The following is a 17,770-nucleotide window of genomic DNA, read 5'->3' on the forward strand; positions in this document are numbered from 1 at the left end:
TGCTAAGAGAATTGTCTTATATACATGGGTCACTTATTTCAGATGTCAATTTGAAAGGCACTATTATATTGAAACAAGCTTATTTTATTGTGCTTAGGTAAGTGGAAGGAATAATAGGATTGAGATGTATTTTCAGAGGGTATTTCACTTGAAAATGGTTGAAGCAGAAATATTCTATTTAAACTTAGGATTGGGGCATATCCTAATTTTCCATTTAATAAAATATACACTATCCAAATAAAGAAACCTCATTATGGAAATATAAACTAGTCTTACCTTTTTTTTTTATGCTGATGTATCACTCAATTTAAGAGGAATAACTAATTTGCTTATATTTTTTCATGCCTATTAGAAATAAGCCTATTTCAGTGAAATAAGTCTAGTGTAGCTTATAGTTTTATTTTATTTATTTTAAGAAGTTTATTGATATTATTGGGCTTGTGGTAACTGCTTTGAGTAGATTTAATATCAGTTTATCTGCTTTAGGTTTTCTTTCTAAACAACATAGTTTTTAAAATGTTGATTTATTTGTTTTGAGAGAGAGAGGAGGAGAGAGAATCCCAAGCAGACCCTGCCTGTCAGCGCAGAGCCCACCACAGGGCTCCAACCCATGAACCATGAGATCATGACCTGTGCTGAAATCAAGAGTTAGACGCTTAACCAACTCAGCTACCCAGGCGCCCCTCTAAACAATATTTAATGTGTTGGCCCATGAATGGGTGAAATGTCTGCAACTCACTTTACATTAAGACATTTATTAAATTTATTTAGCGTCTTTAAAGTCGTGTTAAATGGAGGCATATATGAGCTTGTGCTTTAAAAACCTACTAGACCACTTGATCTTATTCAATGTCTGTACTTTATAGAAAGTGTAAGATGATGCTTGTTGAGTTTTAATTACGTAATAATATGCTACGTAATATACATACACCACACATGAAATTATGTGAAGTTTTTTGGACCTGTGATAGATAACCGTATACCTGAACATGAGCTTTCATGATTGCTTAGTCCATAATTTAACATGCAAAAAACTGTCCGTGTATGATTGTGATTAAATCTTTTTACAGTATCTCTTGTGACTCACATTCCAAGAAAACAGAGAGTTTTAAATATTTTTTAGAGGAACCATGTAAAAACCACATAACCTCCATATTTATATTTGAGTCTGCATCAAACATTTTTCACTTGGAAGAACTCCTTCCAAGAGGAGGAAAAAACAATCTATTTCTGAATGTCTTTATGCTTTAGGCTAAATTTCAAAGGACTGTCCTTGAGATTCTTGCATTAGGCATCTACTCTGTAAGATTAATGGAACTGTGTAGTTTGCATTTATTTTTCCAATATCCTAAAGAAAAAAAAACACTAAAATTTCAATACAATTTTAAGAATCAACCAATAGAATATTTTAGATAAGCAAAATGTCATCAGCTCTTCACTGTTCTTGGGTGAAATTTACTGATACAGATTTCAATTAATTTTCATAATGCCTTTTAAAATGCTATAAGGGCATGTCTTGCAAATTCTGTTGAATGTTCCTCTGAAGTTATAAATATTTAGACACAAATCTTATGATTGGATGTTGCCAATTGGCTCAATTTTGGCTCTGATGCTGGATGCTGGAGAGCCATTTCTAGGATGCTGGAACTTTTGGACAATTAAGGAATTCTGTATTGAGGCAGAATGCAGGAGTAATACAAATAATCCCCAGATATATTTCATACTTTATTTTAGATAGAATAAAGGAAGGCTGAAATCTTTTTGGCTAAGCTGTTTCTTAACATTATAATTTCTGGTTTGCTGTAATTAACTGAAATAACCTCTGGCCCAGAGAGGAAAGGCATCCCTACTTTTGGCAGCATCTCAGACAATGAAGAAACCTCAAGTCCAGTGCACTTTATACTACAGTCCTATAAAGACTGCAGAAAGAGCTATAACCACTTCCTTTTTGTGCAGATAATGCTAGTAATAGTTGGAAAGGAGTAGTACAGTGTCAAAAGTAGAAGTAGCACTTGTAAAGATGTTCAACATGCTTAGAGAAATGGAAAAAGCATCACAATGAGATACCATTTCACAATTACTAAGACGACTATCATAAGAAGAAAAAAAAGAAAGTAACATGTTGTAGAGGGTAAGGAGAAATTGGAACCCTTGCACATTGCTTGTTGAAAGATAAACTGGTGGGGTAACTGTAGAAAACAGTTTGGTGGTGCATCAAAAAATTAAACATAAATTATTATATGACCAAGCAGTTCTGCACATAGGTATATATTCAAAAGAATTGAAAACAGGGACTCAAATACATTTTTTACTCATGAATATTCATAGCATATTCAAAATAGTCAAGAGTTGAAAACAACCCAAGTGTCCATCAACAAATGAATAAATAAAATGAAAGTAGTATATTCACACTATAGAATATTATTCAGCCATAAACAGGAATGATGTTCAGATACATACTACAACATGCACGAAGCTTGCAAACATTATTTTAAGTGAAATTACCCAAACCAAAAGGTGACTACTATTTGATTCCACTTATATGAAGTATCTAGAATAGGTAAATTCATAGAGACAGAAAGTAGATTAGAGGTTACCAGGGCTGGGGTGAGGGGAAGTTTCCCTCCAGCAACCCTCAGTTTGTTCTCTGTATTTAAGAGTCTCTTATGGTTTGCCTCCCTCTCTGTTTTTATCCTATTTTTCTATCCCTTCCCCTACGTTCATCTGTTTTGTTTCTTAAATTCCATCTATGAGCGAAGTCATGTATTTGTCTTTCTCTGACTTTCTTCGCTTAGCATAGTATACTCCAGTTCCATCTATGTTGTTGCAAATGGCAACATTTCATTCTTTTTGATTGCCAAGTAATATTGCATTGCATGTGTGTGTGTGTGTGTGTGTGTGTGTGTGTGTGTGCGCGCGTGTGTATCAATCACACCTTCTTTATCCATTTATCACTTGATAGACATTTGGCTCAAATTTTCTATAGAAGTTCATAATTTGGGGTGCCTGGACGGCTCAGTCGGTTGAGCATCTGACTCTTGATTTCAGCTCAGGACACGATCCCAGGGTCATGGGATCGAACCCCATGTCAGGCTTTGTACTGAGTGTGGAGTCTGCTTAAGGTTCTCTCTCTTCTTCTACCCCTCTTCCCTGCTTGTACTCTCTATATATAAAATAAAATTTTAAAAAATCGTTCATAACTCTAATAAGTAAAAATTATGAACACTGACAATAGGTGTGATGCTACATAAAACATTTGATATATTTGATCAATCATCAGAACAACTCTATAAAGTGGATGCTAATCCTCATTTTTCAGAAGATCAATACTGAATTTCAGGTTTAAAAAATGTGTCAAAGACCACATGACTAGAGTAGAACTAGCAAGGAGAGCTAGTATTTGAATCTATGTTTTTTGTGTCCTGTGATCCATAGTTGGTGCTATGATCCATTATGTTCAAAGTATAGTTGAATGGTCATGGTCAGATTTTACAGAGAGGACTTATTCTAGAGGGCAAGTCTAGAAACAGAAAAGACAGCAGTCATGTTGAGAACAAAAATGCATTGCAATCTTAATTTAGATTGAAAAAAGAAAGATTTTGAAAAGTTTCAAAATAGATGTCTAAAACTACTGCTTGTAGTCTTGGATAGCCTTTTCCGCAGATTCAAGTATTCTATGACAGGAATGGCCTTTATTCCTGATTATAAGGTCTACTATTTAGTAATATCCACTGAAATGAAATTGGCATGGATTACAAAGTTAACACTATAATTCAATGAAAGGTATTTTCAAAATTATTACTGAAAAAGGGTATGGATGTTCCTTCTTAGGCCTTTACTTTTAAGTAGCAACCAATATTTTCTTCTATATGCAAAAAAAATTTTTTTTTCATAAATGAACTGTATTATCTTATGAGCTGCTTGACAGGAAGTCTAGTTAACATTTTTGAGTACCAGATGTATTACCTACATTACTTCATTTAATTCTCATAACTGTGAGGTTGGCATTATTAGCCTGACTTTCATTAGCCTTTCTTACATAATAAAGGAAATAAAACAGAAGCTTAGAAAACTTTAAGTTGTACCTTCCTTAAGTGAAGAACTAGTGACTGACTCCAGATCTGTCTGATTCCAGCGCCCATGTTTGAGGCAAACATGATAACCACTGCTCTATGGAAACAAGATTGCAGTATCCGTGTTAGTTCTAATGAGATATATTGCCTCCCAGGGAGATGCCCCCAAAATATAAATGGAACTGAAGAATACCTTTTTTTTCATCTTACGGAAATATATAATGCAGCCTTTATAATTGGCTACTAATAAATTAATTTATTCTTTCAGAAAAGTCTTTCCCTGAAAGTGTATGTGTCTTTTAAAAATGTGTTAGCTGATATAGGCATTGATTCCTGAGCAAAGTTTTTGGCTCATTGTGTATATTTCTTGGCATTCCAGTGGAAGAGTCTCACGTACCTAAATATCCTACAGTCTTGCTTAAAAAAAAAAAAATATTCCTCAAGGATGAGTGTTTTCCTCTTCCCTTCTAGTTTCTATGGTCTTGCCATCTCTGTTACCTTCCCTTAAGGGGCCAGATGTGGGGGGAGGGGGAACCATGACCAAAACATAACTATAATTCTGCATTTTTTTTCTTATAAATTATAAGGCTAGGTAATTAGTATGAATGTATGACTGAAATCCAGAAAGTCAAAGAAACAGCCCATAGAGATGGAACAGAAAGAGCCCTTACATGTATGTTGATTCTAGAGAATCTAGTGTAAAGTCTGTGATTTTGTACTCAGCCCTTAATGGGTCCCAGTCTCAGTTTTAACTGTTAATTAGTCCTATGAATGTAAGCAATTTATATTACCACTCTGAAACTCATTTTGAAAATCTGTGAAATGTAAGTGGTAAGACATTTCTGGGTTGTTGTGAGGATTCATTCCCACTAATACTTTAAAGTTCTTAACACAGTGCTTGACATATAATGTTCAGTCAAAAGATAAGATGTAATTAAGTGTTTTTTTAAAGTGGTCCTAAATCTAGATAAGTATGGTAAATTAAATATACTCATCTCTTCTACCTTTCTGTATGTCTCTCCCCTCAAAAAATCACTAAATGACACTAAAGGGGACCCAAACAAATAAAAGACAATAAAGAAACTAGCAAAGGTAAGAGGTAGGCAGTATCATGGACTTAGCAGAGGCTAAAACATTGTAAGCTTAGTCCATTAAGGTGAAATTCATATGAGGCAGGCTGCTCTTTCCTGCAAATCCCAAGAGAGCCTCAGGAAATAAGGGCACCAGGTGCAAAGCTGAAGGAATGGTTGAAAGTCACCCTGCGGCCTATCATTCTTAATTCAGATAATTACTGTACACCCTAGCAAGACAAAGGAGTGATCGAACATGATACTCTGACCACATAAAGAGGAGTAAGGCAGGGACTAAAAACTGGGAGATTAAATCAAAATCCATTTTACAATGAGCTTTTCACCCCCATCCCCTTTGCTTATATCACTCCTAGAATGCTGCATATTTATTTGCCTTACAGCACCAGTGAGAAGATTGGGGAACTTTTTTTTTTTTTCGAGGCCAAAAGAGCAGCCCAAGAGAATGTGTATAGACATGACATTTGGGAATTGCCACCACAACCAGGAAAAAGCCAGCTTTTTGTACCTACTGTGAAACTTGCCCACATACGCAGAATTTCTTACCAGCTTTTTTGTGTCTGAAATTTTAGTATGCATGAACTAAAAAAGATTACCAAACATTGGAGAAATGTCTTAAATGAGAAAATTACCGACTCAAATAAACAGAAAAGGAACTCTAGAAAGAGCAGAGCCCTTGCCCCTACCCTCCTCGCTCCAAAAAGTTATAATCAGTACATTCAAAAAGAAGAGAACAGAAAAGATGCAACTATAATTCCCATTTTTCAAAAAGGGAGTGCGATGAGATAAGTAGCAATGGTTGGCCCATAGCAGATACCAAATATTGCTGATGTCTCTGTTCCAACAGTGGAATAGTTTCATGGTTAGTTGCTCATCCAGTCCATGATTCTGTTTTCAAAGAGAATCTGCCTTATCCTTTGCCCTACTATTGTTTTTCTGGAATACAGTGTGAGGGCATGCCTCAAAATATAAACCATGCTCAATTATCAACCAGCCAGTACCATTCCTAGGAATATTTCATAAGGCCAAAATTGTACAAGTTCCCAAAGATGCATCTTTATATTGTTCTCGATTAGCTTCATTTTACAAATTAACTGTGTTTAATTTTAGGGTTTAAACATGTCATTTAGCATTTTTCTGAATCATCTCCCCAATATTAATTAGTATTTATTCAATAAACTATCTTATTTAATATTATTCTGAAAAGAACAAAATCAGAAGCATAGATTGGTCAAATGCAAGTGAGGCCTTATCTGACACATAACTTGTAATAACTTTTACAACTTGTAGCTTTTAGTTTTAGGTAACATCTAGGTACTACTGAGGCCACTTTTAGCTAGTAGGTAATTATTACTGTTGATAATGAGTACACAGATAAGATTATTGCTGAAGTGATTCATTAGAGACCTGGCAATTTACTTAGCTTCTCTGAAGTCTCTGATCACTCATCTGAAACAAGAAAGAATATTGCCTTAGTTTGTTATGGATTTAATATGATACAGCCACATACAAAGCCCCTTTAACAATGCCTGACATCTTAAAAAAGCTCCAAAAATGTTAACTACTGTTACCTATATTTATAAGTCAGTAACTTAATTATATTTTCTCAAGTATAATTTCTCAATTATATTTTCTCAATTTTATTTTCTCAGTAATTATATTTTATGTAGGATGCTTCTTTCCAATGGTAATTTAGGGTTTATTCTTCTAGAAGAAAGCTCAAAAATAGTCTTCCATTATAGTGTACTATCAGAATTAAGAAATAGAGTTTAGGAATGAATTTTCTAAACAGTGCATTGTCATTTTAGCTAATGTACTAGTTCTTAGACCACTAGAGAAATCTGGCCTACTTACAATTAATTACTTAATGATTTCCATTAGTCTGACTTATTAACATAACAATTCTTTTTAAGAAGAAATAATTTTCAAAGTTATTATTAGCTCTGAAAAGTTTATTTTGTAGTTTAATCCTAATAGTTTTTATTGGTTCTTTTTTGTTATGTTTACCCCTACCCCCAAAGCCTAAGTTCAATATTTTTTGGTCTCATATGAGAATTGTATCATTTTTAAGTCTAATTATTTAAGTCTAACTAATAATCATTTTATCATTTTTAAGTCTAATTGTTTACCTGGAATAAGATTTTTTAACTTTTTTCTTGTGTGCGTATTTTAAATAGGATTAGATTTTTTTTTCTGATTCAGTGACATTTTGTGTGCATCTAGACTTTACATAGAATACAGAATTAAAGTCTCAGTTATGACGTAGCATGTGATAAGTCTACTGATTTGTTAGCTGCTATTCACAAATTCATATGGTACCAATAATTTCTCATAGGCATGCCATGGTTAATATCACAGTTTGGATTTGTTTTTAATGAAAAAACACATCTTGTGATTTTTCTTATTTTCTTGAAAAATAAAGGTAAAAAGTAACATTATAATTAAAAATAAGAATAATAGATTCTCTTCCCAGGCATAACTATTTTGGTGACTTTGTCTCCAAGTAAACTGCCTCCTTAAAAAATACTTTACATCAGACAACTTTGAAAGACATTATAAAATATCGGGTGTTCAAGTAAGTTCATATTTTAAGGAGGCTTCAAAATCAGAGAAATCAGAAAAAGTATTCTTATTTGCCTGTAGTAACTGAATGAGAAATCTGTGTGAGTAGGCATATGTATTTTTCTTTGGGGTTGTGTTTCCTCATAAAAGTACTGTTCCAGAACAAGTACCTGGCTTCTCTATATTGAAGATATTAAGGATACAAAGGTTGAATTTTCTTAGAAAACTTCAAACTCTGAGCGCCTACTCCATGATAACTGGCTGATGGTTGTGTATGCTTTTTCACTAGCACATTAGAATAAAAGTAAATGTATGCCTTGTATGCCTTCATTTTAGCAATCTTCCCATTGTTTCCTCTAGTGACTACTTCAGTAGAACCAGACAAATGGATTCCACAAGCTGTACTCCTTGTTGATAGATTATTGGTCTCCTAACCATAATCATAATCCATTTATCTTTCCTTGTAGCATCAGAGGCTCCTTGAAATGCTAGATACAGAGAAGGAACTGTTAAAAGAAAAGATAAAGGAAGCTTTGATTCAACAGTCTCAAGAACAGAAGGTAATACTTTAAGTTTGCTCAGAGTGTAGAAAGAACGTGTTCTATTACCTCAAATAATTACCTCAAATAATACATTCACTGTCTACCCAACTGTCTTATCGTTTACAGGTAATATTGGAAAAATGTTTGGAGGAAGAAAGGCAAAGAAATAAAGAGGCTTTATTATCTGCTGCAAAGGTATTTCTATCTGTAATAATGGTATTCTTTGTAAGTGGAATTTAAAAACTGAGTTCATAGTATAGTATAGTCAATCTACTTTTTTGCATAAAACCTCATTACAGAAAAACCAAAGAATTTTTTTCTTTCTTGTTTTTCCTGTTAAAGTTAGGATATTGCTGTTCCTATTATTGTTAAATTTAGGAACAGAATGGCATTAAAATATTGTAGATTATTAATTGTTAAAAAAGAACATATGTTGGGATACTAATAAACTCTTGGTATTTAATAGGTATCCTCACAAATAACGTATGAGCATGTGTGTATATATATGTGTGTGTGTGTGTGTGTGTGTATGTGTTTATGTATGTATTTATAAAGATCTATGTTTTTGGGGCAGCTCAGTCAGTTAAGTGTCCAACTTCAGCTCAGATTATGATCTCCCAGTCCGTGAGATCGAGCCCCACATCGGGCTCTGTGCTTACAGCTCAGAGCCTGGAGCCTGCTTTGGATTCTGTGTCTCCCTCTCCCTCTGCCCCTCCCCCACTTTCTCTCTCTGTCTCCCTCTCTCTCTCTCTCTCAAAAATAAACATACATTAAAAAATATTTAAAAAGATATATGATTTTTAAAGTCAACTTTGAAATACCTCTTCTAAATAGTATGTCCGTGATATTAAATATACATATGCCAGCAAGTACATATATAGCACTAACTTTTGAGATCTGGATTTAAATTTAAATTTAGTAAAGCAAATATCTGAAAAGTTTAATATTTGCAAATCTCTGTGCCAGGGGTGGAACATGAAGGATGACGATGATTTTGTCTTAAAATATTTACAGTCACATAAGAAAAATATTACTTATTACCAATAAGGCAAGGTGGAATGCATTAAATTACTATGAGTATATAGACAGTATTTCCATGTCATAGGAGTTTTTTAACAATAAACTACTTTTAAAATTAGCTTGAAGGATGACTAATATTCTGAATTGTGAGTCTGAATTTTATTCTACAGGTAACGATGGAAACATTGAAATTTTGAGTGTAGGTATGATATAATGCTAACTTACGTTAATTTGGGGGAAATTAGAGGCAACAAAGGCTAGAGGCAAGGAAAGAATAGAGTGTGTCCAAAGTCTATGTAAAAGATAGCGAGTGGCAGAAATAGAGTAGTAGTAATAGTTTAAAGGAAAGAAATAGACAAATTCTAGAAATAGGAAATGGAATCAGGATATATGTTTGGTGTGGATAATACAGAAGGAGGCCATGTTGGGAACTCCTAGAGTAGTGATTCAGAAACAACATGGAAAGTGGTACTATTTCTCTGGTATAGTTTGAGATGCCTGTGATATATTCAAATAAGGCAAGTAGGCAACTAAATCTACCTCACAGCTCAGAGGAGAAAGGAACGACCTGAAGATGCTAATATAGTTTATTTCTTTTTTTCAGCAAACAGATGGAATGGTAACCACAGAAATTATTGTTATGTATAATCACCTCACAGGAGAGTATAGAGTAACAAGAGATGCAAGGTCTGAGCACTGAAAGTCCAAAATTTAAAACCCAGAGAGAGAAGGAAGTTATAAAGAACTGAATAGAGTCAGCCATATAAGTAGAAATAAGAGCAGCATGCTGTTATGCAAACCAAGAAAAGGAAAACAGAAATAGTCATATGTAAAATGTCACTTCAACATCAAGATAAGTAAGGATTAAAAAAGGAAAAAATTGTTATTTGGATTTAACAAAATGGAGAGCATTGGTGAGCACCGTAAGAGAGTAGTTTCAGAGAAGAATCGTAGAGTAAAACAGGAGTTCAGAAAATGGTAACTCAGCTTTGAAAACTTGTGTCAAATTTGGCTAACTGGAAGAGAGAGAAGAGTGTTAACTGTGAACATCAGAGGTGGAAGGACCATGGACATTACTGCATCCCAAAGTATGATGGTTTTCTAGAGAGAAATTCCTATGTTTGAGTTGCAACTGAAGTTGGTAACTTTTATGGAACACCATTTTAGTGAATAATAAGGTTATGCAGACTTTAGTGTTTGGCAGACATTTTCTCCAAAGTAAATAGAGTGAGCCCAGCATCTCCAGAAAACTAACAGTTTTTGTTGCCAATGATAAAATTTGAGCTTTAAAGCAAAATTAGAATTTTGGAAAATTTGTATCTGTTTTCAGATAAAGACTTTTATTATGAAATTGATGGTGACATTAACAAATTTGACCTTTTTTGTTATGATATAATGAAATGTGTAAACATCTAGAGGAGATGCATAATTTATTGCGTTAATATTTTCCAAATAAAAATGTTTAAAAAAATCACACATAGATAAAGGACTCATTCAAAGTGCAAGAAAAGATTGTAATATAGTAAGTAGCAGAATACAAAGATTTCATTGCCATTATGTGATTTTCCTTATCGCAACTACCCTTTAAGAGCTATCCCTTGATAAGTTTCAGTATGGAATCACCAATATTTACAAAGATATAAACTGGCTACTAAATACTCCTCCCTTTTCTACTACATGTCTGTGTGAGACTGAGTTTTCTTTATATACTTCAACCAAAAACCATTTTACAAATTTAAAACAGAAGGCCAGTATGAGACCTAAATTTCTTCTATTAAGTGAGGCATTAAGGAGGTTCACAGATATTCTTTTCACTTCTAAGTGTTGGAAAATATAGTTATTTTTCATAAAAGATTATTAATATACAGAACATCTAATGTTAATATAGAGTGAATTAATATTTTTATTTTGTCTTGGTTTGAATTTCTGATATGGTAATCTTAATATGTATAGCCAGCATAAACAAAAGCTCTTTTAATTACTCAGTAACTTTTAAGAGTGTAAAGAGATCCTAAGACCAAATAGTTTGAAAACTGTTACTTACTAAGGTAAAGCTTAGTTTCTTTGAAGTTTACATATGCCTTGGAAATAATGTATGGATATTTGTACAAAAACAAATATTTGATTCTGCACCAGGTATTAAGTGCATAAAAACAGCAGTGTCAGAACTAAACCCTATAGAATTCGAGTTTGTACCTTTTAAAGGTTAACCCACATCTTTCTTATTCAAGGACTTATGCAGTCACTCATTCAAATATTTTCATTAGAGTCATTATTTGTTTTGAAGCTTGAGAAAGAAGCAATGAAGGATGCAGTTTTAAAAGCCATAGAAGAAGAAAGAAAAAATCTGGAAAAAGCCCATGCTGAAGAAAGGGAGTTATGGAAGACTGAACATGCAAAAGATCAAGAGGAAGTATCTCAGGCAATTCAGAAAGCAATACAAGAACAGAGAAAAATAAGTCAGGTTAGTAAAATTAACTCTTTGTAACTGTCTTTTTCCTTGTTTTGCTCAAAATGAAGTTTCCTTGTTATTTATCTTAAAATCACCTTAGTGAACATATCAGTTTAATTATTTTGTCTATAATATTAATATTTTATGCTAATAATTTTTAGTATATCAGTATACTTCTGCTTTCAGATACTGAAAATTCAGTAACTTGGGGCGCCTGGGTGGCTCAGTCGGTTGAGCGTCCTACTTCAGCTCGGGTCATGATCTCGCAGTGTGTGGGTTCCAGCCCCGCGTCGGGCTCTGTGCTGACAGCTCAGAGCCCGGGGCCTGTTTCAGATTCTGTGTCTCCCTTTCTCTCTGACCCTCCCCCATTCATGCTCTGTCTCTCTCTGTCTCAAAAATAAATAAACGTTAAAAAAATTTAAAAAAAAAAAAGAAAATTCAGTAATTTATAATTTTATCTTTTGACTATTTTTTAAAAAGTCAGGATCCAAATTTGTGTCTAGTTATTGCAACTATGTTAAACCTCTGGTTTATTTATTTTTTTCCTTTTTCACATACACACATACAGAGACAATCAATATAAAGTATTATATATGAGTAGAAAACAGTTTGATCCCATTAATTATACCCAATATGTGTATCTATATATCTGTAGTTGATACTGATAATTAATAGGACCTCACAGATAATCCCCATGGTTTCATAAAAGGTATCACATATCAAGTATGGCCTGCATACAAAATAAACTTTTGTCTACTTATCTGAACAATTAAAAACTACATTGTTTTCATTTTCCATAACTGAATTTGCATGGCTGTATTTTCCATGTATTTAGTCTTTTTGTTATGTAGGCAATCAGATACTTGAGTAAATCTTTCCTTAAATAAGTATATAAAGCAAAAGATAACATTTATAGAAGTCTTTGTTTTCCATGATCAAAGCATTATATATACTACCACTGTTTATTCAACCATACATTATGAATGTAGCTAAAACGACTTGTACCAAACAACCTGGAAGCTTTTCTTATGATTAATTAGCCAATCTAAACTCAGTGCTCTTAACATCCAGGGTAAATGTTATACACTTTTTTAAAAATGTCACTTAAATTTATACTCAAGAGCACATAGTTACTCATTTGTTACAAAAATTAAACAGATCTTTAGGTAGTATTTATGGTAAGATAACAGTTGTGTGGTCACAGATCTCATTCGTTTATTTCCTGGCCTTTTCATTTTGAGTAACGATTACTTTCTAATTCTTTTTGTAATCTGTTGCTAGTATCATCAAATATATATTGAGCACATATTGTATGTAAGATGTTTAATTGTCAGTTCAGTTGGTTGGAATTCTGTGCTAGTAAGGTCACGATCTTTGGTTAAGTTCTGATTCGAGAGAGTTTACTTAAGACTTTTTGTGACCACAGACCACTCCTCTAACCTCACATAGATGTGGGCTATTAGTCACCGTGAAATTGGGCAAGAGGGCATGAATAAATCAGCACATGGTCATCACTCAAACAGAAAAGTATATATCGTAAAGAGCATATTTCTCTGCTGGTTTGTTGGGGGCATTCTCGTCTCTAGAAAACACTACAGTGTATAATATACTTTAAGAACTGTTTGCCACAGTTTCAGAGTACTGTGAAGATAATCCAAGCATGTCATGAATAAATGCATTGTATTTATTTTCTTTCCAACGTTTGCATATTTTCCATGCATGTGAGAGAGAGAGTATGTGGGTGTGGTGTGTGTGTATGTGTTTAACTGCCGTGTGGTTAAGAGAATTGAATAGGGAACATATATAGAAGAAAGAACAATGTTTCCAGTTAACTCTCAAATTTTCAAATGTGAGGTGGTCATGTCAAATGTATTCAGCTGCCTTCATTTTCATGTAGTTGTAGTAAAGAACTACCACCAAACACCTGTCATTCCCTTAGCTCCTTAGAGCTTCATAGTCCTAGTCTAGAAAATTGACAAATTACGTTTCTTGGGAGCCATATGAAGCTCATTTATCTTTTGTTTATTTAGGCCGGTAGGGTAAGCAAACAAATTCACATGGTCAAATCTACTTTTCGGTGTTTCACATTAATAACTGAAGTGACTGCCTGCTATGTTCTAGGGACTGTACTTATTTCTGGTGACAGAGTAGTAAGAAGGAGAACAACAACTTCCCTGCCTTCTTATGAAGAAGACTGATAGGAAAGTATTAAAGATATAATGTGAGGTAGTGATCAGTGTCATGTATTAAAATAATGCTGTGTAAGGGGCCGGAGAGTCAGGGAACCAATATGTAGATAGGATAGTCAGGTAAAGCCTATGTTAGGAGTTAGCATTTGAGCTGAGGCCTGCGTTGAAGTGAGGAGTTTACTTTGTGAATAGTTGGGGATAGAATGTTTCAAGCAGAGGAGTAGCAAGTGCAAAGGCCTTGAATCAAAAAGATGTGTGGTGTAATTAAAACTGTACAGTACTGTTACAGATATAGAACAGACCAATGGAATAGGATGGAATACAGATACACAGATTTTTCTGTAATTTATAAATCTCTTAATCTGAGTTGCATGGAAGGGGCCCATACAGTCTGCGAATCTAATGAAATTATGCAAAACTGTGTGTATGTGCATATTTTTCTGCAGAAATGGTCCATAGTTTTTATTAGATTCTCAAAAATATCTTACTAATGAACCCAGAAAAAAAATGAAAATAATTGCAACTGGCTGCCCATTTTGTTCTGCATTTTGTGTACTAAAATGAATTTCAGGTAGATTAAATGTTTGCACTTGTAAACTGAATGTACTAAAAGGAAATTGAGGGACACCTGGGTGGCTCAGTCGGTTAAGTGTCTGACTCTTGAACTCACCTCAGGTCATGATCTCAGTTTGTGATATCAAGTCCCATGTCAGGCTCTGTACGGAGTGTCCTGGGGATTCTCTTTCTCCCTCTGTCTCTGCCCCTCCCCTGCTCACTTGCTCACTCTCTCTCTGTCTCTCTCTCTCACACACACACAGACACACACACACACACACACACACAAAATAAATAAATAAGAAATTGGGTAAATATTAATATTCTTTGAAATGGAGAGGCTAAGCACTTCAGGAATGATAAAGAACTCTGCAAATTAGCTTCTCCATAAAGACAATGACAACACTGGCAAAAATTGTCAAAATCAACTTTTTCAGAACTCTGGATATTAACCAAAGGTTTCAACAACCCAAGGAATATTTATTCAGCAAAAATACTTAAATCTCACCAAGAACAGCAAGTTTGTAGATTTTTAACTTGCTTTATCCCCATCCCCTTCTCCCTGGTTACAAGGTAGTTTCAAAAAGTAGTAGTCTTTTGCACCTGAGTGGCTCCATTGTTAAGCAGACGTCTGACACTTGGTTTCAGCTCAGGTCATGATCTCACGGTTCATGGGTTAGAGCCCTATGTTGTGCTCTGCACAGATGGTGTGGAGCCTGCTTGGGAATCTCTCCGTCTCTCTCTGCCCCTCCCCTGCGCACTCTCAAAAATAAATAAGTAAACATTAAAAAAAACACACAAAAAAAATAGTAGTCTCACAATCATGGTAGCTATGAAAATCAGCAATGTAGAAGCCACTGGAGTGGGCAGACTAAATTTGGAGCTCCACAAGAAAACCTGTCTCCAGGGAATTACTACTATTTGACCTATCTGGCAGCTTCCCAGAAGTTTCCCATTTGCTTAGAGCTTGCTTATTGGGAAAAGCCCTATCCTCAGAATGTTTGTGAGAAACAGTGAGTGGCAGATGTATAACCTCTGCCTAAGAAAGAAATACCACTGGATCAAACAAAAGCCTGGCCAAAAAACCTAAAAGGGAAATTTGGGAAATATGATTATTATAGGTGGTTTTGAAAAGCTCTGATTTTTAAAAATACTCCTGGAAGGGTGCCTGGGTGGCTCAGTCAGTTAAGCATCCGACTTCAACTCAGGTCACGATCTCCTGGTCCGTGAGTTTGAGCCCCGCATCCGGCTCTGGGCTGATGGCTCAGAGCCTGGAGCCTGCTTCAGATTCTGTGTCTCCCTCTCTCTCTGACCCTCCCCCGTTCATGCTCTGTCTCTCTGTGTCTCAAAAATAAATAAACGTTAAAAATAAAATAAAATAGGGACGTCTGGGTGGCTCAGTCGGTTAAGCGTCTGACTTCGGCTCAGGTCATGATCTCGCAGTTCGTGAGTTCAAGCCCCGCATTGGGCTCTGTGCTGACAGCTCAGAGCCTGGAGCCTGTTTCAGATCCTGTGTCTCCCCCCGCCCCCCAACCCTCCCCCATTCATGCTCTGTCTCTGTCTCAATAAATAAATAAACGTTAAAAAAAATAAAAAAAAATAATAAAATAAAATAAAATAAAATAAAAATAAAATAAAATAAAATACTCCTGGGTTTCTTGAAGGTCACATACATGCACAAGGTTGTGCACATGCCCAGGAAAGACCTGAAAAGACCCTACCTAATCTCTCACCACTGGCTGATTTTGCTTCTATTCAAGCAGAAAGTGAAGGCTAAGGCAGGGTTGTAAACTGGCAGTGTTGAAGGTGTTCCCTAACATGCAAACTCCCTTGGCAAATGATGGATCACTTAACTAGTTCAAGGTATTTAGGGAATTCACTGTCTAATTATTTGCTGACCACTGAGGTAACCCAGCAGGCACTTCAGTGGTTATACATAACAAGGAATACAGACTTGGCAGAATTAGTCCAGAGAAGTTCTTAGACAAATAACAGCAATTCCTGTTTGGAGGCCCCAGGGTGGCTGTGCTTAGAGACTACTTAAATCATTTGTTGAAGAAGAAAAGGCCCTAACCTCTTATCTTGTAGTTTATAATTCTCTTACAGCATGAATCATATTCAAATACTTATCTTACTAACTGTCCCACTGAACTGAGAGCTTCTTAAGTGTCTCAGTCATATTGATGCTCTTAGGAGGCCCTAGCCTAATGTGTAGCTCATAGAATGTGTTCCAGAAAACCAGTCATTGCCGTTAAATAGCAGTCTCCAAAATGTACAATTAACTCAGGAAGATGACTTACAAGACTTAATTGTATTCATCCAAAATTCTCAAGTGAGGGGCGCCTGGGTGGCTCGGTCGGTTAAGCGTCCGACTTCGGCTCAGGTCACGATCTCGCAGTCCGTGAGTTCGAGCCCCGCGTCAGGCTCTGGGCTGATGGCTCAGAGCCTGGAGCCTGCTTCCAATTCTGTGTCTCCCTCTCTCTCTGCCCCTCACCCGTTCATGCTCTGTCTCTCTCTGTCTCAAAAATAAATAAAAAACATTAAAAAAAAATTAAAAAACAAAAAAACAAAAAAAACAAAATTCTCAAGTGAATGTATAGACATCATTTCGTTAATTAGCCATATTAATTCCATGGAGAAGCAAATTGAAAAAAGCAATGAAGTATTACAGGTTGGTTTGTAAAAAATTCCTCCAAGTTAATTAATTATCCTAAATTACCTAAGTTGTAGGACCAGAAATGTATTTATAAATAGACTTTACCCTTAGGCTACCAGTGATAGGTATGTGAAATTCTGCCTCTTGAACTTGTTCATAGCCTTAAAATCACAAGATTTTAACTGTGAGTTTCAGATTTATACTTAATGTCCTTGTTACGACTTCTAGGAAAATGCCTGGAATATTAGACATTGCAAAAGTTGACAGAATGTTACTGTTTCTTTTAGCGATAAAGAAAGCAGTAAGGATGCTTGGGTGGCTCAGTCGGTTAAGTGTTTGACTCTTGATGTCGACTCAGGTCATGATCTCATGGCGGTGAGATGGAGCTGGCGTTCCCCACACCCCCTCCCTCCACTCTGGGTGTGGAGCCTGCTTAAGTTTCCCCCCACCTCTCTTCCTCCCTCTCATCCTTCCTGTGTCCCTCCCCCACTTTTGCGCTCCCTCTCTAAAGAAAAAACAACAACAAAAAACTATAATAATTCTCCATGGTCAAGCTTCACTTACCTGGCTTTATTCTATACAAATATTTAGGCTACTAGCTAAAAATGTATTTTTATGGAAGTTTTTCTTCAT

The 17,770-nt window shown here is 35.2% G+C and overlaps 1 protein-coding gene across 24 annotated transcripts in view; it reads left to right on the forward strand.

Annotated features, from left to right (window-relative positions):
- The window catches only part of CCDC91 (coiled-coil domain containing 91), a 350,689-nt gene that overhangs the window by 256,242 nt on the left and 76,677 nt on the right, over positions 1-17,770 (forward strand). For all 24 annotated transcript variants that reach the window (XM_060658044.3, XM_060658051.3, XM_081796137.1 and 21 more), the window contains 3 exons: positions 8,191-8,283; positions 8,392-8,460; positions 11,573-11,749. In XM_060658044.3, coding sequence (XP_060514027.2) covers positions 8,191-8,283; positions 8,392-8,460; positions 11,573-11,749 — 339 coding nt within the window. The remainder of the gene's footprint in view (positions 1-8,190; positions 8,284-8,391; positions 8,461-11,572; positions 11,750-17,770) is intronic.

Source organism: Panthera onca, chromosome B4 (assembly GCF_046562875.1).
Source record: "Panthera onca isolate mPanOnc1 chromosome B4, mPanOnc1 haplotype 2, whole genome shotgun sequence".
NCBI classification, from domain to species: domain Eukaryota; kingdom Metazoa; phylum Chordata; class Mammalia; order Carnivora; family Felidae; genus Panthera; species Panthera onca.